The sequence below is a fragment of the Mesoplodon bidens genome (genome assembly GCF_964165515.1).
Source record: "Mesoplodon bidens genome assembly, chromosome: 10".
Lineage (NCBI taxonomy): Eukaryota > Metazoa > Chordata > Mammalia > Artiodactyla > Ziphiidae > Mesoplodon > Mesoplodon bidens.
In genome coordinates this window covers 6,015,750-6,041,662 of record NC_138172.1, presented here as the reverse complement: position 1 = coordinate 6,041,662, position 25,913 = coordinate 6,015,750, and the positions used below count along the sequence as shown (strand labels likewise).

At 39.7% G+C, this 25,913-nt stretch overlaps 1 protein-coding gene across 1 annotated transcript in view; it reads right to left on the bottom strand.

Annotated features, from left to right (window-relative positions):
• VGLL4 (vestigial like family member 4) overlaps positions 1 to 25,913 on the bottom strand; it is a 156,538-nt gene that overhangs the window by 118,557 nt on the left and 12,068 nt on the right. Inside the window, exon 2 of the mRNA XM_081247227.1 lies at positions 25,444 to 25,509. Coding sequence (XP_081103353.1) covers positions 25,444 to 25,507 — 64 coding nt within the window. The 5' untranslated portion in view covers positions 25,508 to 25,509. The remainder of the gene's footprint in view (positions 1 to 25,443; positions 25,510 to 25,913) is intronic.

Here is a 25,913-nt window from a genome sequence, read left to right as displayed (position 1 = left end):
CAGATGGAAGACAGTCCATGTAACTCCATGAGGACAGGGTTTGGGGGTGTTTGCTGCTGTGTCCCAGTACCCAAAAGAGTGCCAAGCACAGGACAGATGCTCAACACATATTTGTTGAATTAATGACTCAAAACAGAAAAGGGAAAAAAGAGAAGAAAGCTGCAGCACATGGACACACACATTGAGCAAACTATGATGGCTGTTGATGGGGAATGGATGGAAAATGAGGATTAAGTGTGATAAATAGATTGATCAGAGCTGAGCTCTGTGTGGATCAATGACAGATAATAAGCCATGAGTTGAGGTTCAGCCAAGTGAAAGAGGAAAGCCCTGGGCAGGGACAGGCAAAGGTTGGGATGGAGAAGAATGATCAGTTTCGAGCATTAGCAACCGACTCCTCCATCCCCCAGGCCTGAAAAAACCAAGCTGAGGACCAACACCTGCCTTTAGGCTGCTGGTTCCTGCTTACTGACCAATATGTATTATTAGTAAATGTCACTCAACAGGGAGTTCAATTCCAAATAATAATTATTAGTTTGGAAAGAAGGAATCTTGGAATCCCATTTACCTATATCCCACTTTAAAAAAAGAGAAAAAAAGTGCACATTTTCAAGTTCATGTAAATTAACCTCAGGTTGAAAACAAACAACACTGCAGCTGGCTCCCAGGAGCAACGCGGCACTGCCTCCTGAGCCAGCTGTCACTAAGTTAACTACACAAATTGGGCCACTGAAGAGGTTTTTTTTAAATACCCGGAACATAAACATCATATTCTCTACCCATAGTGTATTATCACCTTCCTAATATTGTATTATCACAATATTCCCTCCATCACCTGTCCGAATCCCCAAAGAGACTCCGCTATTATTCATGAACTCAGCTTGTACATTACTTGTTCTAATTGCCTTCAAGGCTATTCTATTAACAATGGTAATAGACAATGGTAACAACGGCCAACTTTCCAAAGTTAAGGGCTTGAAAATTAGTCAACAAATTTGTTCCTAATTTTTAAATGCCCGAGTTACAATAGCACTGTATACTTTTTTAAAGCACTTTCACAAGATCAACTCACGGGAAGCAGGCAGAGCAGGTATTAGTCCCACTAAGAAAAAGGGAATACAGAAAAGATTAAATAAATAACACAGTTATTGCCAGAGCCAGAAGTGAAGCAGGTCTCTGAAACATATTTAGTCCAAAACTCCATCATTAGTTCAATGTTTTTGTACTTCAACAAGCAGCCTCGCAATCACTGACAAAAGCTGAGAGTACAGAGGGGTTTGGAAAGGGAAGGAAGCCCATACAAGCCTTCCAAGCAGAACTCCACGTGATAACATACACTGTTGAGAGCCTCCACAGACCAGGTGCTGTTCTAGATGCCGGGGATTCGCAGTGAACAAAGTCCCAGCCCTGAGGAGCTAGCATGCCAGTGAGGGACAAAGACAGTGCACAAGTACATAATATAATATCAGGAAGAAATAAGTCCTCTAAAGAGAAATGCAGGATTCGCTTACTTGCGGAATCTAAAAAGGGCAAACTCACAAATACAGAAAGTAAAACAGTGGTTACCAGGGGTTGGGATGGGGGGATAGGAGAGATGGTGTTTTGGGATGCAAAGTTGCAAGGAGTAGATAGTAAGTCCTAGAGATCTAATGTACAGTATGGTGCATACAGACAATACTGTATCATACTAAAATATTGCTAAGAATCTAGATCTTAATTATTCCCATCATGAAAAAAGAAATGGTATTTATGTGAAATGATAGAGGTGCCGTCACTACAATGGCCATCATATCACAATATATAAATGTATCAAACGTGTTGTATACTTGAAATTTACACAATGTTATACGTCAAACATGTCTCAATTTAAAAAAAGAAAAAAGTATATTTACACAAAGCTACAAATATACTACCCTGGGAACATTCTAACTCCATCGAACTGTACACTTTAAATTGGTCGACTGTATGGTACATCAATCTAAGTATCTCAATAAAGCTGTCTTTAAAAATGCAGAGTAAAGGAAGAGCGAACAAGGGGTCGGGTATAAAACGACACAGTTTTGTGCTAGCTGAGCACCTGGCCAAGTTCACTTGGCAGGCTGATTACACATCCCCCTCTTGGCTTCCAGAATGCCAGCAGCCAGACTTCTAAACTCTGGGAAGCTCTGAGACATGATCAGCCCAAGATGAAAGACCCACTATATTGAGACTGCAGGTTCTCCTAACAGACAGGTGGCCCCCAGAAGTCCATCTACAGTGGGGCTCAGAGTACAAGCCGCCACCCTCCTCCACCTTTTATTCAACTCTGTGATTTCTTCTCTGACCTTAACCATGAGTAGACATGCAGATATTTATTTTAGGAAAGCCACTAACATGGAAGATAGAGGCCAAATCAAACCCCAAAAGCGTCCCAAGGACACGAAGACTATGCAAGAAGGAAAACTTTTAAAAATACTCTATCAATTGCCTCAGAGATACAGCAGCCCTGAAAGAGGGTGTGATTTTTCAAAAGAGCTCTAGCAACTAAAAACATGATAGCAAAAGTTTTAAAAATAATAGAAGAATTGGAAAATAAAGTTGAGAAACGTCTTCCAGAAAGTAAAATAAAAAGTTAAGGAAAAAAGGGAGAACGGGGTGGAAAAATGAGAAGACCAGTCCAGGAAGCCCAACATCTGAAAAATAAAACTGCCAGAAGGAGAAAAGAAGAAGGAAAAAAAAAAAAAACAGAGATAAGAAGAATTACCAATGAAATTATGTAAGAAATTTCCCCAGGAATGAGTTTCTGGATACAAGGGGCTTACTGAATCTCCAATATTATGGATCAAAAGATAACTACAGCTAAAACTGACACGAGTTTTTACCTATGTGAGACACATTTCTGGCAGAATTAGTGTCATACTGCTTGTATAGTTTTATTGTTAAATATTTAGGTTATTTTCTATATCACGTGATGCCACCATAAGCATCACTGTGTAAGCCTCGGATTATTTTCTTAGGATAAATTCCTAAAAGCAGAACTACTGAATTAATAAATATGAACAGTCTGCTAATCTGTACTCCCATCAGTGACTATGCATATGATTTGTTAGAATCCAAAAAAAAAAAAGTAGACTGCAAATTTTTTTAGTGCTATAATGAGTAGATATATGTGAACACAAAGGAGAGAATACACAGGCAGTCATTTTTTTAAATTTCGCTTAATGTTGAAGCCATATTGTTTACAATTTAAATCAACAATTCTATGGGCTTGCTTCAATGAAAGCCACTGTTCTCAGAGGGTAGTTCTCAAGAACAGAGGCTCCTTAAAGATTCACATCAAATAAATGGCTCAGACCCATAGCTAAATCCTTAATATCATGGCATTTTTCACTCCAAAGATACATAGTATTAATTCTGATCTAAGCACTAATTATCTTTCAGCAGGAATTCTGTTCCCGCTGGCAACTCTCCTTTCCTTTTAAACCGGCTTTTGTTTAGCTTTGATCCTCAACATCTCATCCTGATCTGGTTGAAGGGAATAAGAGAGTCCATTATGATGTTCTCCCTACTTGTTTATGTTGGAAATTTTTCATGACAAAAAATTTTAAGTGTATTCATTAAAAAAAAAATCACAGCAAAGGGATGTTCCTAAGAAATGCCATCTTATTTTTAAGTATTCCCTACTATGACAACCATGTGCTATTTTCTACAGCAGTATGATAATCAAATATCCCAAAACACTACCAAATTTATACCTACTAAGAAAAATAATATTCAACTTAAAATTAAAATTTTATTTTGCTTAAAGTACGACACAAAAGATCAAGACGCCTGGGGGAGACGGCAGACTGACATGGTGACAAGCCTGATGCAAGGCAGACTAGACCAAAACGTGGTTCCGGTAATATTCTAGGACTAATCCCAGAAGGGCAGCGGGGGGATAGTGGGAAGATGCCACAGACTTGGTGGATACCATTTAGCCAATTTTTTTTCCTCATCCGCAGCACTTGTACAAGCTCCTTAACAAAATTCTAAATGAAACTTGCATGGTGAACTCCAAATAGTCACTTTAATAATCTCCACCTACACTGAAACAGCCCAGTGGAAAGGATATGAACTGTGGAATCAATCAAGTCTGGTTTCTCACCCCGTCTCTCCCAATCTTTGCCAGGCGGAGACAATACTCTCCATCTCACTACTTTGCACGACATCGGACACTTCATAAGCTTTCAGTAAGTATTTGCTGGATGAATGGATGGATGGGTGGGAATTAATCGTGGAAATGCTCACACCATTATAGCAGGTATTCAGTCTAGGGCAGCAGCCCTCCTCCCCTCCCCAGGGCTCGGTCCCCTGCCTTGTTCTCATCTGCTGTGGTTTTCTCTCCTTCAGAGATGATCCATTCCCATGGAGTCGATTATTACTATTATTATTATTATTATTACTAGAATAAATTCCAAATTCATATGTCTAGAACTGACAATCTGATCTCACAGCAATAAAACTGTGTCATCTTTCCCCGGCATTAGGTCCCCTTCTAAAATTCTCTTTTTCTCAACCAATCAACCAAAATTAAGTACCCACTATGAGTTCTATACTGTGCTGGGCACAATGAAAAATTGAGAATATAAAACCCTACCTTCAAAATTATATACCTACTTGGAACTAATAAACTAAAATGTGTGAAACAATCAACTATAAATAGCAAAGTATTAATTCCACCCAATAAAAATTCATTTAACTGAAAATTCAGCTCTATGTGATAAAGATAGGAGCCAGGGAAAAGTTAAAAAAAAAAAAAGGAAAGAAAAAGAAAGAAAACAAGAAAAAGAAAAGACCCCAGGACAGCCAGGATAGAAGTAGTGGTAACAGCATACACACATTCTTGGACCCAGTAATTCATGTCTGGGAACTCACCATAAAGAAATAACCCTAAAAAGGGGGGAAAGGGAAGAAGAAGCTGCCTGAATAAATGACATTCACTGCAGTATTATGTATAAAAGGGAAAAATTAGAAAAAAATTTAAACTCCAACAATAAAGGAGCATCTGTTTTGGCCCATGCACTGGATGGCATATTTGGGAACATTTCCTCACGTTAAAAAATGCTTACAGGGCTTCCCTGGTGGCACAGTGGTTGAGAGTCCACCTGCCGATGCAGGGAACAAGGGTTCGTGCCCCAGTCTGGGAGGATCCCACATGCCGCGGAGCGGCTGGGCCCGTGAGCCATGGCCGCTGAGCCTGCGCATTCGGGGCCTGTGCTCTGCAACGGGAGAGGCCACAACGGTGAGAGGCCCGCGTACCGCAAAAAAAAAAAAAAGCTTACATTATGTTAAGTGGAAAGGGATATTAAAGAGTGCATCCAGCATCTAACAGGGATCGTATGAAACAAGAAAGCAGGCACAGAAAACTGATAAGAAGAAACAAAGCAGAAGAGACACGTGATGTTCTGGATGGTCGGATTATGAGTTTTTTCTTCCTACTTTTCTGAATTTATCAGACTTTCCACAATGAGCAGATATTAGGTAGATAATAAAAACTTAATATGGGTTGAAACATTTTAAAAATATACAATTCTCATGTACTCTGGTCAGAGAATTCTTTACTTGGAGCCCAGTGCATCTTCCTTCCTTCATTCATGAGCTTGGCTCTGCTCTAGACACTAAGGTTACAGAGGTAAATACGTTATGTACCGTAGCATCATGTGGCAGAGCAGGGGTCACCCATGAGAATGGTTTAATTGTTTTCAAAATCAGAAGGAAAAAATGAACCATTAGGTTGAAGAGTATGTTTTAATGTATAATATCAATATATTCATCTTTATACCAAAGCAGTTATAAAATATAACTTTTAGGACAGTCTCTTCAATAAGTGGTGCTGGGAAAACTGGACAGGGACATGTAAAAGTATGAGATTAGATCACTCCCTAACACCATACACAAAAATAAGCTCAAAATGGATTAAAGACCTAAATGTAAGGCCAGACACTATCAAACTCTTAGAGGAAAACATAGGCAGAACACTCTATGACATAAATCACAGCAAGATCCTTTTGGACCCACCTCCTAGAGAAATGGAAATAAAGACAAAAATAAACACATGGGACCTAATGAAACTTAAAAGCTTTTGCACAGCAAAGGAAACCATAAACAAGACCAAAAGACAACCCTCAGAATGGGAGAAAATATTTGCCAATGAAGCAACGGACAAAGGATTAATCTCCAAAATTTATAAGCAGCTCATGCAGCTCAATAACAAAAAAACAAACAACCCAATCCAAAAATGGGCAGAAGACCTAAACAGACATTTCTCCACAGAAGATATACAGACTGCCAACAAACACATGAAAGGATGCTCAACATCTTTACTCATTAGAGAAATGCAAATCAAAACTACAATGAGATATCATCTCACCCCAGTCAGAATGGCCATCATCAAAAAATCTAGAAACAATAAATGCTGGAGAGGGTGTGGAAAAAAGGGAACACTCTTGCACTGCTGGTGGGAATGTGAATTGGTACAGCCGCTATGGAGAACGGTATGGAGGTTCCTTAAAAAACTACAAATAGAACTACCATATGACCCAGCAATCCCACTACTAGGCATATACCCTGAGAAAACCATAATTCAAAAAGAGACATGTACCAAAATGTTCATAGCAGCCCTATTTACAATAGCCCGGAGATGGAAACAACCTAAGTGTCCATCATCGGATGAATGGATAAAGAAGATGTGGCACATATATACAATGGAATATTACTCAGCCATAAAAAGAAATGAAATTGAGCTATTTGGAATGAGGTGGATAGACCTAGATTCTGTCATACAGAGTGAAGTAAGTCAGAAAGAGAAAGACAAATACTGTATGCTAACACATATATATGGAATTTAAGGAAAAAAAATGTCATGAAGAACATAGGGGTAAGACAGGAATAAAGACACAGACCTACTAGAGAATGGACTTGAGGATATGGGGAGGGGGAAGGGTAAGCTGTGACAAAGTGAAAGAGCGGAATGGACATATATACACTACCAAACGTAAGGTAGATAGCTAGTGGAAAGCAGCCGCATAGCACAGGGAGATCAGCTCGGTGCTTTGTGACCGCCTGGAGGGGTGGGATAGGGAGAGTGGGAGGGAGACGCAAAAGGGAGGGGATATGGAAACATATGTATATGTATAACTGATTAAATTTGTTATAAAGCAAAAATAAAAAATAAAAATAAATAAAAAATTTTAAAAAAATAAAAATAAATAAAATATAACTTTTAAAACATTTTTGATGAAGGCAGGTGCCTACAAGAGCAAACGTGCCTCAGGCTCATGAAAGTCAAACTGCGGCCCTGGGGACATTCAAGGTGAAGGCTGACCGTGAAGGAGGAGCCAGCAACTCAGATGGGGAAGGAGAGTACTTCAAGCAGAGACAGCAGGTTGTGCAAAGGTTCTCAAATGGGGTAACAGTATATATGGAAAATGTAATACCATGACAAGGCCTGGTCTGAACCACATTTTAAAATAAAGACAAGCTGGAATATAATTAAGAATGATAAGGGGTTTAGAAATTTAACCAAGGAGGTAAAAGATCTGTACACTGAAAACTGTAAGACATGGATAAAAGAAATTGACAACACAAATAAATGGAAAGATGTCTCATATTCATGGACTGGAAAAATTAATATTATTAAAATGTCCATACTATCCAGAGCAATCCATAGATTCAAAGCAATCTCTACTAAAATTCCATTGGCATTTTTTTTTTTTTTTGCGGTACGAAGGCCTCTCACTGTTGTGGCCTCTCCCGTTGTGGAGCACAGGCTCCGGACGCGCAGGCTCAGCGGCCATGGCTCACGGGCCCAGCCGCTCCGCGGCATGTGGGATCCTCCCAGACCAGGACACGAACCTGTGTCCCCTGCATCGGCAGGCGGATTCTCAACCACTGCGCCACTAGGGAAGCCCTCCATTGGCATTTTTCACAGAAATAAAAACAAACAATCCTAAAATTTATATGGAACCCTGAAGAGCCAAAGCAATCTTGAGAAAGAAGAACAAAGTTGGAGGCAGCACACTTCCTCATTTCAAACTATATTACAAAACTAGAATAATAAAGACAGTATAGTATTGGTATAAAAACAGACACAAGGACCAGTGGAACAGAATCGAGAACACAGAAATAAACCCATGCAAATACAGTTCAACTAATCTATTACAAGAGTGCCAAGGATACACAATGCAGAAGGGATAGTCTCTTCAATAACAATGCTGGGAAAACTGGATATCCACATTCAAAAGAATGAAACTGGACCCTTATACCATATACAAAAATCAACTCCAAATAGATTAAAGACTTAAATTAAGACCTGAAACCATAAAATTCCCAGAAGAAAACATAAAGGATAAGCTCCTTGATGGTGGTCTTGGCAATGATTTTTTTGGATATGACATGGAAAGGACACGCAACAAAAGCAAAAATAAACAACTGAGTCTACATCAAACTAAAAAGCTTCTGCAGAACAAAGGAAACAATCAACAAAATAAAAAGGCAACCCATGGAACAGAAAAAAAATGTCAAACTATGTATCTGATAAGGGGTTAATATTATGAGTTAATATCGGGGGTTAATATTATATAATTCCCTTTATATAAAGGGGTTAATATTTAGTATTACGATACTCAATACTCAACAGCAAAAAAAAAAAAAAACCCACCACCACCACCAACAAAATTTAAAAATGGGCAAAGGAGATGAATAGACATTTTTCCAAAGAAGACTTACGAATGGTCAACAGGTATATAAAAAGGTGCTCAACTACACCTTTGTATCATCAGGGAAATGCAAATCAAAACCACAAAGAGATGTCACCTGTTAGGATGACTATTATCAAAAAGGTGAGATAACAAGTGTTGGCAAGGGTGTGGAGAAAAGGGAACACTTGCGCACTATTGACAGGAATGTAAATTGGTGCAGCTACTACGGAAAACAGTATGCAAGTTCCCCCCAAAATTAAAAATAGAACTACCATATGATCCAGCAATTCCGCTGCTGGGTATATACCCAAAGGAAATGATCAGTATCTCAAAGAGACAGCTACACTGCCATGTTCAATGCAGCATTATCCACAATGGCCAACAACCTAAATGTCGGTAAACAGATGCATGGATAAAGAAAATGGGATATATGTGTGTGTATATATAATATATATGATATCAATGTGAAAAATGTAAGACATTTATATTAATATATATTATATTTGTAGATATTACTGTGAGAAATATAGTGAGAATATATGTATATATTAATGTAAGAAAATGAGATATTATATATTTATATAAATATATATGAATATTATTCAGTCACAAGAAAGAAAGAAATCCTGTCATTTGCAACAACATGATGAAGCTGGAGGACCGTAAGCTAACTGAAATAAGCCAGACAGGGAAAGACAAATACCATATGATCTCACTTACATGTGGAATCTGAAAAACAGAACAAATGAACAAGCATAACAAGAGAAACAGAGTCATAGATACAGAGAACAACAGGTGATAGCTGGCGAGGGTGGGGTAGGGAATGAGAGAAATAGGTGAGGGAGATTAAGAGGCACAAACTATGTATAAGATAAATAAGCTTTAAGGATATATTGTACAATGCAGGGAATATAGTCAATATTTTATAATAATTAAAAATGGAATATAACCTTAAAAAATTGTGAATCATTATGTTGTACACCTGAACCTTATATAATATTATACATCAACCATACCTCAATCCAAAAAAAAAGAGGTACAAACTTTCAATTACAAGATAAATGAGAAACAGGTATGAAATGCAGTCTGGGGATCAGAGTCAATAAAAATGTGATATCTTTGTACGGTGACAGATGGTAACGAGACTTATCATGGTGATCATTTGGTAATACATAGAAATATAAAACCACTATGTTGTGCACCAGGAACTAACACAGTGTTATAGGTCAATTATACTTCAAAAACAAATAAATAAACTCACAGAAAAAGAGAGTGGATTTGTGATTACCAGAGGCGGGGGTGGGGTCGGGGTTGGAGGAATTGGATGAAGCTGGTCAAAAGGTACAAACTTCCAATTATAAGACAAATAAGTACTAGGGATGTAATGTACAACATGAGGAATATAATTAACACTGCTGCATATTATGTATGCAAGTTGTTAAAAGACTAAATCCTAAGAGTTCTCATCACAAGGAAAAAAAATTTTTCTTCTTTCCTTTCGTATCTACATGAGGTGATGGATGTTTACGAAACCTATGTGATAATCATTTCATGATGTATGTGAGTCAAATCTTCATGCCGTATAACTTCAACTTATACAGTGCTACATGTCAATTATATCTCAATAAAGCCAGAAGAAAAATAAATAAGTAAATAATAGAAAATAAAAATTAAGAAGTTGAACAGGGCTTCCCTGGTGGCGCAGTGGTTGAGAGTCTGCCTGCCGATGCAGGGGACGCAGGTTCGTGCCCCGGTCCGGGAAGATCCCACATGCTGCAGAGCGGCTGGGCCCGTGAGCCGTGGCCGCTGGGCCTGCGCATCCGGAGCCTGTGCTCCGCAACGGGAGAGGCCACAACAGTGAGAGGCCCGCGTACAGCAAATAAATAAATAAATAAATAAATAATAAATAAAAACAATTAAAAAGTTGAACACACAGAAACAAAAAACAGAAAAGTAGATGCCAGGGGGAAATGTTGGTTAAAGGTTACAAATTTCAGTTATAAAGATGAATAAGTTCTGAGGATCTAATGCACAACATGGTGACTAAAGTTAATAATACTGTATTATATACTTGAAATTTGCTAACAGTAGATCTTGAGTGTTCACTTCACCAAAAAAAAGCCAAAAACTGATAACAATGTGAGGTGATGGGTGTGTTAATTAACTTGATCGTGGTAATCATTTCACAATGGATACATATATCAGACCATGATGCTGTACACCTCAAGTAAATAAACAACTTTTAAAAAAACTTTTCTGGCCGTGCAGCATGTGGGATCTTAGTTCCCTGACCAGGGATCAAACCCACGCCCCCTGCATTGGAAGTGTGGACTCTTAACCACTGGACTGCCAGGGAAGTCCCGATACCACTTTTGTCAAGCATACCTCAATAAAGCTGGGGGAAAAAAGAAAGGAAGCACATCATATACGAAATAAGTAAGAAACGAGGCATCTCAGGATTAGAAAGAAAACTTAAAGGGAATGTGACAATTTTCTTCAAATATTGCAAGGATGGAAACGAACAATCCCAAGGATTAAATGTTCTAAGTAGCTGGGAGTAGAAATGTGTCCAAGGAGTGAAAGTTATAGCAATGTAGATTTCCACTCAATAATAAAACTGCCCTAGCTCCTCTAAGTGTTTAACAACTGACAATGCAGTGAAGTAATAAACTCTTACATCCAAGCAGAGGACAGAGAGGCAAACATCAGGAACATTGCTAGGGTATCTCTGCATTAGAGGATATAAGAACAAGAGGATATAATCAGAGTCCAATCTATACAGAAAAGTCCTATGGTCCTAAATTAGCATGTGTTTGCACAGAAGTCCTCAAAGGGAAGGAGAGGTCTGCTGCAAGGTGAGTTCCCCAGAAAGCAGACTTAGAGGACAGATGTGCAGGAAGTTTGCTGGGGGGTTCTCTCAGGGTCATCCCCGTGGGGGAAGGGAAGAAGTTAGAGACGGAGAAGTTGGCCTTCAATGCAGTCACAAAGGCCACAGCGACCTTCGGAGTCAGGGCAAGAGGGCTGGCTGGACCTTTACACCCCTTACCCACCAGTCACTGCCTGCAGGCTGCACCAGGGAAGGGGCATGACCTTGGGAGGGAGGCTCCCATTGGCTGAGAGCTGCCAGGGGGCACACAACCAGCAGCATGGCATCTATTACAAAGCATTACGTAAAATACTTGTGTATCAGTTATTTCAGTAGGATAACATACGTCAAATGCCAAAACCAGATGCCGGCACTTCACAACACTGCACTGTAAAATATTTAGTAGCTCACTGGCCTCGCTTGAAAACATCACAGCACATAAATATCATTATATTTACAAACAAATCTTATAAAAGAAAAACCAAGTTTCATTCTTCTTATAGAAATATCCCATCCCAATCTCCACAGGCAAAATTTAGGGGGTTGAGAATCCTCACCTAGGACACTATGGCTTTGAGGTTTGACAGCCAAAATTAACCAGTAATATTCAAATTAAATGTAAAACTAAACGTTTTTAAACCCTTCCCTCTCCTCCAAGATGTAAACAATTCCTTTACTCATTGGTTATCTTCTAACTGATAACCTTTCACCATGCTATTCCTTCATGCTATTAATACTAGGACATTAATTTATAAAATTATCTGCACCACACATATGAAATGGGAATATCAAACAATGAGACTGCCATACAGCTCAACTGAAATTCAGGTTCGATACCATGAAAAATAACCAAACCCATAGAAGAAAACAAAATGTGACTCACTCTCTAAATATGCTCTATGCATATACTTCAAGGACAATTAACAATTATTTTATATTTTAATTCACTACTCTTGAAAAATAGGTGAATAACATCTAGTCTTCTACAATTAGTGCAATGGGTTTTCAACAAGTCTCAAGAATAACTTACTCTGTTTGGTTAAAATGCTGCAGATGGAGCATATGCTCAGTTATGATACAAATATTAACAAGGCTTTCCTTTTGCTCATGAAGTGTATATTTACACAACACGCCAAAAAGTGATGTGGACAAAGGCAAGCAGGGCCTGCCCTCACACTGAATTATCTAAAAGGCCACCTCCTTGGTAACAAGACTGACCCATTTTTAGAGGAAAAAAAGTTTAAAATTTAATACAGAAAGATTTTTTTTATGGTCTATTCACACAAAGGTAAAGTAGCTTCTTGTGATTTCTCTCTGAAATTCTTCTGAAAGCTCAGAGAGAAGGAAAATAATAAGGAAAAGTAGACCTACAGTACTACAGTCAAAACAAAAATTGCTTAATTCAGGAAGATTTAGAGAAACCAAATTAAGATCAAGGGAACAATAAATAAACAGGTGGGATTCTGAGCTGCTAAGTGCAGTGACTGTCACAGTAGCAAGTGAAAACTAACACAATTGTTTATTAACATCTATCTCTTGCTAGCTTTCAAGCAAATGTTGTGTCTTACACATTTTAATGTGTTCTGTTCAAATCTAGCACGGTTCTCTACACAAACTTGGCCCTCAATAATATTTTTTGAATGAATGAAATCCTGTAAATCCCCTCACTGCTTTCACCAGAGGAAGAATTACATTAGAACCGTCTAGATCAAATTTCTTTAGTTGGGCTCTTTATCACAGAGCTCAGAAGCTTACAGACAGACTCTTTACATTTTTTGAATTTTACTGTTCAATGGTCTTAGTTTGACTTCTCTAAATGTTTCTGAAATACATAAACCTGTACAAGGCTGTTTCTTTTAAAGGATGGCTAGTTTTCTAATAATAACAAACATATTCAGTATATAACTGAATCACTTGCAGTATATACCCTTGAAACTGACACAACATTGTAAATAAACTATACTTTAAAAACACCACACTTTGGGGTCTTACTGTTTGGGTTTGCTGGTTTATTTTCATTTTCATTTATAAAGATAAAAGCAGATATAAATTTTTCTTTCTACTTTTGTTATTATTACTGTTGTTGTTATTGTTTTGGTTGTCCATTTGACTCACTTATTTCCTATTTTCCTAATAAATGCATCCTCTTCTCAATACTGCTTTGGCCTCATCCCACCAGAACTTCAACCTGGCAGATGTATAAGATCCTAATATCTTGGTAAAATTCTGCAATATTTTGTTGCCTATCTTCCAAACCCCTAATTTTGTCTTCAGTCATATCCATTCAATTCTCAAGCTGATCTTCCTTAATCTTTTAAATGCAATAATCATAGCTTTAATCTCCATAAACTTTGTTGTTCTGAATGATCTTTTTCCTCATAGCAGGGTACTTTTATTTAATATATTCACACTGTCAAGTCTCTTTGAAGATCTAACATGTTTTTACTTCTCCTATATTCCCCAGAGTCTTCTGACTCAGGTTCTTTTCTTTCATCCTATTTGTTTTCCTCAAATGTCTGATGATCCCTTGATATTCATCCATACTTAAGAATAAAAGACTGGGTTGATCCACAAGGGCAACTAATGCCTGTTTCCTCTCTAGTATGAGGTCTCTCCCTGGGGAGGCTCAACTGTAGGGCTCTACGTTAAGAGTACAGGATGCGTCTGATGATGGGCTTTGCTTTAGGGTACAGGAGTGAGGAACAAGCAGCAGGCAGGTTGGGAGACAAATACACAGACCCGCCAAAATAAGAAAGTCTTGCCTCTAGTGTGAAGGATTTTAGTAGATACTGCCTATTAGAAGGCTCAGACTTCCTTCCCAGCACGCTTTTTGCTGTGGGTGCCCATGGTGATCTTAAACTCTACTCTGCTTCTCTCTCAGGTCCCTAAACCCACTTGAGGGACCCTCCCAAACAGGATGTTGACTTTTTGTGAACACAGTCAGTTCTTGGCCAGGGGATCACTGTTATAAATGGAATACTTTAATTTCCTGAATTTTGCTCCAGGGCCCCTTCCCACTGGCAGTTGTTCGTCACTGTAAGTTCTGCTTTTAATTCAGCTTTGCACCTGTGTTTGGGGTTATGATTTTTTACTTTTGTTTTTGTTTTCTTTTGTCAATCTAATCGCATCTGTTTTCAGTTTTCCAGGAATTCTTTATAACTTTTAGTCTAATGAAGGTAGGCACCCTTGCTAGTTTTCCAGCAGTGTTACAGATTTTTTTTTAATGTATAGTGTACTTTCTTATTTTAAAGGATTTTTGTTAAGAGGGGAGCCTGATGCATGTGTTCAGGCTGTCATTTTACTCCAAACATCCAGTTTGTCCTCCTGAATTCCTAAATGAAACATTCCTTTGTAATTTAAAGTGTTTTATTCAAAGCACCCTAAGCTAGCTGGGGAACTGAAAAAAATTATTCTTCTCAACCCCTGCTTACCGGTGAACAAAACAGATTTCTGCCTTGCCTAGTTCATTTAAGAAGTGACTACAGCCCAGTTAAACGAGGTAAGTTCCACGAGAGAAGGGATTTTTAAGCAGTATTTTTCAGAGGGACAAAAAAAACACATGTATGTGAAGTTTGATGAAAAAGGCAGTCCTAGAGAAAGAAATGGTAACTTCCCCCGATGTCAAATGGAAAGAAGATGTACTCATTTCATTTACAAGGAATCAAGAGTTTGATCCAATAAAAAGCAGTTACAATAAATCAAAAAGCCACTGAGGAAGTAACAGTTTGATTTTTCAAACTGAATTTGATTTCTCTAAAAGTGTAAATCCCACACGTATTGCTTCTACAAATTATATCCACATACAATGCCAAGTCAACAAGCATTTCATAACTGTGTAACATAAATCTTTAAGAAAACAAAAGAAGATGAAGAAAAGATGTGGCCTTCTGCCTTTTAAAAATAAACAATATGAATGGAAGGAGAAATACACACATACCCAGATTCATGTCCACACTGAGATCATGATAGATACTTGGAGATGTTTCAATATTAAATATTACCTTTTCCAGCTCTTAAAGAATTGCTATAGGAATTCACAACTACAAAGGGGGAGGGGAGAGAAGCTGATGGAAGTTGCTTTTTTAAAAAATCTGTTCTTTTAGGTTGTATTAATAGAAGTATTGGGACTAAACTAGAAAACACATACTAGATAGATGCTGATAGGTTCCATCTTGGCAAAGGAACTACTGTTGGCCTCACATGGAACTTTAAGTATCTAGAAATTTTATATAAAAATGCAGCCTTCATCATGTCTTGAACAATCAGAGCTCCACATTCACATGTAAAAGTAGTCAGCTGGAGCCAGTGGTAACAACTGGCTCTGTAAGGAGGGAAAACAAAAAAGCCAGGATCTGGTGTAAATACTCCCACCAGGGCTGATTTCAAGCTTCCAACGTGATTCGAGGTTGGGAGGAGACCCGCACAAGCGGCTCCCATAAGCCAGCTCTGGCACAGCAGTGGCTGGAGCTGGGTGGGGGCCGCCCCCTAAAGAGGAGGAAGAGTTTCTGTTCTCCAGGGGTCCCTGCACCCTGCAGTCTCACACTTGGCCACTTCAGGCACCTGTCACCAACCCACCCGGCTCCCTCTCTCTCTCCCTTCACCCCCAAGGACTCATGACTAAGACAAGGTTGGTGGTGGTCCTCGGTACACTGTACCCAGACCACACACACAAGTCACTGTTGAGGTGTCAATGTTCCATCCTACAGGAGGCAGACTGATGAGCCAGGGCGAGTGAAGACAGCGACTTCAAATGATGGTTTGGAAGACATCCAACAAAGAAAGGTCCTTGTGCTGGGGGTGTCTGGACAAGATACTGATTAGGGAGGGCAAGGATTTTCTCAAGACACAGGGAGGGGAAGAGAGGATGGGGAGGGAGGAATGTGGAGAAAGGTATGAATCAAATGAAAAAAGGTAAGTACTTCAGCCAAAGCTTCTTTTCTTTTTTAACACCTTTATTGGAGTATAATTGCTTTATAATGGTGTGTTAGTTTCTTCTCTATAACAAAGTGAATCAGCTATATGTATACAAATATCCCCATATCTCCTCCCTGTTGCATCTCCCTCCCACCCTCCCTATCCCACCCCTCTAGATGGTCACAAAGCACCGAGCAGATCTCCCTGTGCTATGCGGCTGCTTCCCACTACCTAGCTATTTTACGTTTGGTAGTGTATATATGTCCATGCCACTCTCTCACTTGGTCCCAGCTTACCCTTCCCCCTCCCCATATCCTCAAGTCCATGCTCTACATCTGTGTCTTTATTCCTGTCCTGCCCCTAGATTCTTCAGAACCTTTTTTTTTTTTTTAGATTCCATATATATGTGTTAGCATACGGTATTTGTTTTTCTCTTCCTGACTTACTTTACTCTGTATGACAGACTCTAGGTCCATCCACTTCACTACAAATAACTCAATTTTGTTTCTTTTTATGGCTGAGTAATATTCCATTGTATATATGTGCCACATCTTCTTTATCCATTCATCTGTCGATGGACACTTAAGTTGCTTCCATGTCCTGGCTATTGTAAATAGAGCTGCAGTGAACATTGTGGTACATGACTCTTTTTGAATTATGGTTTTCTCAGGGTATACGCCCAGTAGTGGGATTGCTGGGTCGTATGGTAATTCTATTTTTAGTTTTTTAAGGAACCTCCATACTGTTCTCCATAGTGGCTGAATCAATTTACATTCCCACCAACAGAGCAAGAGGGTTCCCTTTTCTCTATACCCTCTCCAGCATGTATTGTTTGTAGATTTTTTGATGATGCCCATTCTGACTGGTGTGAGGTGATACCTCATTGTAGTTTTGATTTGCATTTCTCTAATGATTCGTGATGTTGAGCATCCTTTCATGTGTTTGTTGGCAATCTGTATATCTTCTTTGGAGAAATGTCTATTTAGGTCTTCTGCCCATTTTTGGATTGGGTTGTTTATTTTTGATATTGAGCTGCATGAGCTGCTTGTAAATTCTGGAGATTAATCCTTGGTCAGTTGCTTCGTTTGCAAATATTTTCTCCCATTCTGAGGGTTGTCTTTTCATCTTGTTTATGGTCTCCTTTGCTGTGCAAAAGCTTTTCAATTTCATTAGGTCCCATTTGTTTATTTTTGTTGTTCTTTCCATTTCTCTAGGAGGTGGGTCAAAAAGGATCTTGCTGTGATGTACGTCATAGAGTGTTCTGCCTATGTTTTCCTCTGAGAGTTTGATAGTGTCTGGCCTTACATTTAGGTCTTCAATCCATTTTGAGTTTCTTTTTGTGTATGGTGTTAGGGAGTGTTCTAATTTCATTCTTTTACATGTAGCTGTCCAGTTTTCCCAGTACCACTTATTGAAAAGGCTGTCTTTTCTCCATTGTATATTCTTTCCTCCTTTATCAAAAATAAGGCGACCATATGTGCGTGGGTTTATCAGCCAACGATTTTTGACTCTGATATTTTTAATTCAATTGCGAATGACATTAAAATAGTTCAAAACATTTTTATGTGTATTAAAGGAAAGCAGGGATTTCTAAAGACTGAAAAATATTCATTTAAAGGAAATAATAAACCATCCTCAAGTGTCTAAAGAGCTATTCAGTGGAAGAATCTAGTTCCAACATCCATTATGCTAATTAACAAGCCATTATTTTCACCAGTGAGATCCATTTCTAACATTTAATATGCCAATTTGATCTGATATAAAACTACAGAAATAGAACAGACATTTGTAGTAGCTGTCTCTGGGGGGCAGCCCTCTGATTAGATGCCAGGTGCCTACCCTGGGAAGCAAACGGTGATTAAAGCATCTGACCACACCTAGAAAGTGTCTTAAATAAGCACATAATACTATCCCGCCTTATGTTTTATGAAGCTTTTTAAAGTAAAATGGGCTACTGGGCAATGATCTTTTCAATGCCATTGTTCATGAAAGGTAAATAACTGAATGCAGAAAACAAATTATTAGTGACTCCAACCTTTAGAAAAGGCAGTAAATTCAGCCTCCTTACTTTGAAAATCAAAAGGAGGCTTGGGAACATGAAGCCAGAGAAGAAGACAGCTCCCCAGGACCTGTGAGTTCCTCGCCTGGAGGACTCTGCACTACACAGCAACAGCTGACACTCGGTTATTAATTGCTATTCTGATGACCGTAGCACGTGATGGCACATCAAGATACTGGGGTGGGTGGGGGAAGCGCCTCAAGTTTTTTTTAAACTTTAATCTTGACTTAGGCATCCAAAGTCTTAAAGCTTCATTTTTTTCTCTGACACCTCCCACTCAGCCTACTGCAAAGGTTCCTGTTATAAGAATCAAATGAAAATGTTTTGCAAACTATGAAGAATTATCAAGAGGGAATCGGTACTCCTTTGAATTTGTATGTTATTAGTAGTAATAGTGATAATTAGAGTGAGTCATTTTTGCTAGCGTTCAATAAATTAATTCCTTAGAGATGAGCCTTTCACTCCAGCAGTTACCTTATTACCTACAGATGTTGATTAAAGGCTGATCATATGCACCAAATGGTCCATGCGTGGAATATGAAGCAGAACAGTGCAGAACCCTTGCCGTGAACAGGTCTGGGGTCTAACACCGACCCACAGAACCTTAGGTCCTCAAGTCCAGCCACTCACCCAATGCCTATTCCCTTCCTCAATGCCTCTGAACAGTCGTCATCTCATCTCTGCCTGGGCACTCTGGCAACGAGGGATCTTGTTACTCTGTAAGCAGCTCGTGTCATCAGAGCCGAGATCCTCTCCTTGTGTTCACTGAGGTACTTACAGGAAAAGAAAGCTCAGGGTAAAGGGAAGTTCTGGGGCGACAGGCAGCTGAGCCACCGGCATGCGTGACGACAGTCCGGGCAGCCCCTGCCTACGTGCTAACACCCGTCCTCCACATGTGGCTGACGACAGCTACTTCATACCTAGGAAATGCTGCTTCACTGGTTGGGAAACCTTTTCCAAATGAAAACCTCCTTGCTGACTTATTAGTGGAGGCGGCATATACAGTTTTGTTTGCTTTTAATCTGCAACCATGTCTTCAATGGCCTCCCACCTGAGGACGCACAGAGCAGATGAATGAGGGCTTAGGCTTCAGAGTCAGGCTGCCGAGTTCAAACCTCAGCACCGCCATGACCAGCTAAGCATCCTTAGGCAAATTATTTCAGTGCTGTCCATCTCTGTTTCCTTGGTCATAAAATGGGACTAATTATAGTGCCTCCTGAGGAGGGTTGCTGTGAGAACTGAAGGAGGTAACACAGTAACCCTTAACCTGAGGTCCACAGGCAAATGCTGAGGGATCTGGAAGGAGTTTTCACTTGTGCTGTTATTTTACTGAGAATCTTTTTTAAAAAAAATCTGACATAAGTATATCCTGAATCAGACACCTACTATAAATATAACCAAGTGTTGGCACATGATTTTGGTGACTGTGTTTGCACTTTTTTCCTGGTCTAACGAGAAAAATACAGAAACAGACCTAGTATGAGATTGAGGTATTCGCACTAAAAGAAAACCAGTTCGTGTCACCATAATGCATGCAATGAAATATTTTACAAGAGTTTGCACAGATAAAAATGGTGGGGAAATTGTGTCAAAGAACACATGGCAGTACAGGCACGGTGACGTTAAAAGAATCAAGCCCAGCGCGGCAGGAGTGGCACCATACACCAGGGGAACAGAATTCAGCCGTAGCAGATCATCATCTACTGGATTATGGCTAACTTTTACGGGCTACATTTAAATGATAAGTTCATATTCTGGCTATGCAGCTGTAAAAGAACTGTAAGCATAAAGATTTCATGCCCCGGGCTTCCCTGGTGGCTCAGTGGTTGGGAGTCGCCTGCCGATGCAGGGGACACGGGTTTGTGCCCCGGTCCGGGAAGATCCCACATGCCGCGGAACGCCTGGGCCCGTGAGCCACGGCCGCTGAGCCTGCGCGTCCGGAGCCTGTGCTCTGCAGCGGGAGAGGCCACGACAGTGAGAGGCCCGCGTACCGCAAAGAAAAAAGTTTCAGTAAAAATAATCTACATATATATGTGTGTATACATGTATACATACACATACACTACATACATATATACATACATACATATATATTATACATATATATATATATAGAGAGAGAGAGGGAAGGAAATGGAACAAAATATAAACAACCTGGTTAAAGGATTATGATAGCCAAAGAATTACAGCATCTCATACCTAGAAGATCTAGCCCCTCCTTCTTAAAGATGCAGATCCAGAACTCCCGAAGGAGTATTATTAGACCAGTGACTCAGTAAGTCACATCTGGGGGAAGGGACCCAACATCAGAATCACCTGGGTAGGCGTCTGCAAAATGCTTACAAAAACTCCTTCCTCCTCTCTCCGGGAGTCGCTGCTACGGTGAGCCCCTGACTTGGATACATGGTCTCTCTACAGGTGTTAGGATATAAAGGATAAAAGTCATAAATGCAGTGATTGGAGCCATCAAATTAGGCTGCAAAGGATCCGATCGGTAGGCTCTCCATCAGTGTCTGTCAGGCATCTCAATGCAACACGCTTTTGGAAGCAAGAGGGACCTAAGTAGGTTTAACCAAAGGGGAGTGACCATTTTCTTGAGTACTGACTCTAAAAATCAGGAACAATACAGGCTTAGGACAGAGAGGAACTGCCTCTAATGGGGCGGTCCTGTTTGCTCACAGTGGGGATGCCAAGTCCTCCAGTGCTCTTGACCGGGAACAATGTGAGGACGTCACCCCCGTCCAGCCACGAATGGATTCCAGCTCATCTGAATACCCTGGCTCACTGTACCTTCATGCCCCACGGGTTAGTCAAATCTCCCCAGTACATACATGGAGGAACCAAAAGCAAGTTTACCCAATGAAAGCGATACATAAACCAAATCATGTTTTTTTCACCTGCAGGTCCCAATTCATTTGTGGATCCTAAAGTCAACTTAACAAGTCATGACCCAACTTTTATTCGGACAAAGTAAAACGCAAAGAAATACAGGCAAATCAAGCTACACTGTACAAAGCCAGGGTAAGAATTGTTTCATGAAGCTTCTGTATCAATTATGTCAATATGAGTACAAGGGTCACAAGGTAAATGCTTTTTAACTCTGGGCCGTGGCCAAAATGTTTGAAAGCTACTGTGTCAGGTGCTGAGAGGAAAGGCAAGAGGACAAGAGGGAAGGAGAGAATGGGAAAAAAAATCAGAAGCAGCCCCAACTGGTCTGGTCACAGGAAAGCACTGGCTAAAGCACCATAACCTATACACACAGTGACTTGATTGGCGAGGAGGCTGGCAAGAGGTGATGGTGATCCAGGAGGACAGAAGTCCATCTGAGAAGACAGCATGTGAGCGCAACTCATCTTTATGTTATGATGCAGCATATAGGTTTCTTTTTTCCCTTTTTAAGGCAAAACAGAACACAACCTATACACATGAAAATGTTCCACACGTCTGAGGCATTGGCCCCCATAATAACTAGAGCTTATGCTCCTAGGAATGCTTTCCCTGGAGAATGGTGGTTAATTTATGCTTCATCAATTACTCAACATTCAGTGACCTTCAACAAACAAGGAGTTAGTGTATTTCTAGGAGCAGATTCAACAGCAACACTGCAAAAGCCGCCTTCCTCCCCTACTACTCTATGTCGCTCACGCCGACCTTACCCAGCTTGTTCTGATCATACACATTCATTAGACCAGATCAAAAGTACTACCCCCTCCATCAAAATCCTCAAAAACAACGCTACATGCTTCTTAAAACGATTTCAGCCTAAGTAAGGAAGTCAGCAGATACAAGAACTTAGAAGATATAAGAACAAAATTACCAAAAAGAAAACAGTCTGTACATATCGTGATGAAGTGCAGTATCACGTTAAAGACACACCCAGGTGACGTTATAAACATAGGTGCCTACGTGTCCTGTCCACAAATTCTGTTCAATTTTGACTCCTAAAAAATAGACTTGGAAAAAGGTTAAGGTCTTCCCAGCACCAGTATTAATGATGCCTGAAAGGAGAGATTCCTCAAGCACATGGAAAAATTGGCCATCTCATGTTGTATTTTCATTAAGTACCTTCCAGGATTACCCGGGATGCTGATTAAATCAATGTCTCATGAGCAGTGGAATGATTATTTTAAGTAAGTGTATTCCTTCTAGGCCATCCAGATAAGTGGCTATTGTGTTACTACAAAACCACCATTTCACTATTGACTTCAGCTCTGCAGTGTACTATTGAGATAGTTCTTTGATTCTTTGCTGGTAGACATAATGAAGCCTTAAGGCTATCAGGTATTAAATACTCAATTCCTAACAGACACTGTTCTCCTCCAAATGCTAAAACAATAACATCTTCAAAAATGCCTAAGTTACTGGTTCTCCAGGAGCAAAAGGAAAGAGAACCATTTAGGTCACCAACACAAGTTGGAAAACTGATCTCAAGTCGTAGAACATTTTTCTGTTTGTAATAAGACACCCAAATCAGATTACATACACAAGACTTTTTTAAAGTTGAGGAGAACGTGAAGTATAAGAGCAATTTTCAACAAAAGCTAAAATAGAATTAATCTAGGACAGAGAAAGCTGAATCGGGCTGAACAAGCACAAGTAGGTCTGAAAAATCTACCGAAAGGCTGTGAACTTAATGTTCAACTTTGTCTATAAACTGCCTGAATTTTCACATTCTTACATTGTTAGGTAATAGAAAATATGGTGAATCCCTGGTTCTTGGGTTCTGCTCTTGTGGGTGGTACACAGAGCACCACAGTAAAACAGTTTCTCAAAAATGTCACCTCCGTGTTAATGATTACAGACATCTTTGGACTTTTTTTTTATTTTTATTTTTTTACTTTTCTTTAAATGTAAAAAATGATCCTGAGGTGCTGAAACCATTATAGAGGGATCCCAGAATCATGCCAGCCCATTCCTAAATGAATTGGAGTTCAGAATAAAGTCTACCCTGTGATCACTTTGACCTTACATATGTATATATCCTTCCTCTGTAAAACACTAATATTGTGTTCAACACAGGAGGAAAATAAGAATTCCTCTGTCCCTTGGCAGTATCGTTCTGTTTCTATGAAAAACAGCTCTGTCAAACTGTAGGCTCCACGGAGGCCCTGCATCTATGTCACAAGTACACCCAGTCTCCCCGACATACATTTTACAGCCGCAAGAGTCAATGCATAAATCAGTTCATAAGCTCCATGAAGGCAGGACTGCCACTTGCCCCCCAGAAAGGCCCCCTTTTCCATAAGCCTTCAATCACTGCTCACTGAATTGGTAACTATTCAGGCCTCCAACCTGAGCAGACTGATCCTGAAGCTGGGCTCCAGGAGAGAACCTGAGAAGGCAGCAGAAAAAGAGAAGAAACTTTTACTCTCTTCACTCAGGACACAAAAAGCTACCCTGAGGTCATTACTTATTTTTCATTTATACAAACAACATTTTGTTTTACTGATCCTAACTAAATGTGGGCATTATAAAACAGAAAAATTCAAAATACTGTCTTACATAAAAAACTTCTAAATTAGCTATATTAATGTTTAACGAAATCTGTAACTAGCTACTCAAGTCAGTAATGCTTATTGCAACCTTAGAGGCATAAAGGAGCTTCTTGTGGTTTCAATAAAAGCCTACAACCTGAGCTGCCTCTCCCGAGCTCAATGTCCCTGGGAATGACACTTAACATCCCTGAGCTTCAGTTTCCTTAGGAAAGGATAATTATACCTCCCAACAATCAAAAGCTAAATAAATGTAAATTACAAAAGAGGCTGAGGAAAAAAAAAAAACTTCAATGGCTATTTCATTCAGTCACTCGTCTAAAGATGATCTTGTGTGAGTGGTGGTAGTGGGGGAAGGGAGGAAGCCGCAGGCACAGGGATAACATAAAGGACTGGAGAAAGTCCCCTCAGAGGGCCAACAAGGTGCCTAGAGAGAACAGGGCAAGGCAGTCGCCCCAGGAGTTGACAGTTACAGTAAGTACTACACACATGAAGTCCAGTTGATCTTCACACATGTTCTTTAAGTAGCTGCTATTATTTCGGGGTTACTAATGAGGAAACTGAGCCTTAGACAAATAGAAGTCCTACCAGCTAGTAGAAAGGCAGACCTTACATCTTAAGCAACAGGCAGGCACTTCAGCTGCCAATTTATTAAGAACTAAACTGGAAAGTGGCTCATCTTCGAGAACTTACCATGTATAAAAGCTCAATCTCACCAAATCTTCTGTCAGTGGCATTTTAGTGCTTATAAAAGAACACAACCTTGCTTCCACAGAAAACAGTCATTCTTGCAAATATCAACTGTGAACAGTAACATTTAAAAACAAATATACCTTAGGACGAGCAAGAGAATCACTTTCACACAATGGCAAATGGCCTTCCAATGTCGGTGTTCTCTCTTCTTGTGCCCCTTCTCCACCACATTAGCACGCGCTCTCCCCCCCAGTATTTGTTCTCTTTTAGCTATGCAAATAGAATTTGCACCACTATTTCCCATTATATGCACACTTCCAATGACATGAATGATCTTGGACGATCCTTCACATCTCTAGTTCTCTGCTGGTCAATTAGTCTATCAACAAACACCTATTTATCTAAACTTCTAGAGACACGTGAGGAGTATCTCCACTCCAGATCCCACTAGAGTAAGCTGTGGAGGAAAAGAACTTCCTGAGTTAACAGCTCAAGCCCTAGCATCCAAAGAAAACAGAAGACTTACATGTTCTGGCACTCGAAAACAAAAATAAGGATGCCAAGCTGTTATCTCTGAAGAAAACAACCAAATTAACAGCATATAGCCACAAAACCATGTGGAAAAACACGTGATTTTATTACACTTCAGGAGACAAGGGGGTATAGGTGAAAAACACTTAAAATGGATTCCTGACTTACGTTTTTCATCATCAGCATGTACCAGGGATGCTGCCCTTGACAAGACGTCCAGTGGCGTCTCCATTCCTGGTTGGATCCCAGAAGGAAAAAAAGAGAGAAAAAAAGAATTTAAATGGAATTCCAAAGACTTTTTTTAGAACTCTGGCAGTTAACCATTTGAATGATGCCTCCACCAAATGCAAATCACAATGCTGAAGATGAAAGTCTTCCCAGCCTGTGACGAGATCCAATGGACGTGGTTCAGGAACAGATAGAGAAAGGGGTTAAATTCCATTCTGTCTACTCAGCCAAACCTTGCCAATTCCAGGAAGCAGCTCAAGTCAGAACTAAAAGAAGGGATATTGTGAATATTCATGCCCATGTTATTCGTGCTTATAAATGTTTATGTGCGTACGTAACAACATGCCTGTCCAGACATACCCAGTAAAAAACAGTTCTCAGAACAAAGGCTACTCTATGAACACAGCATT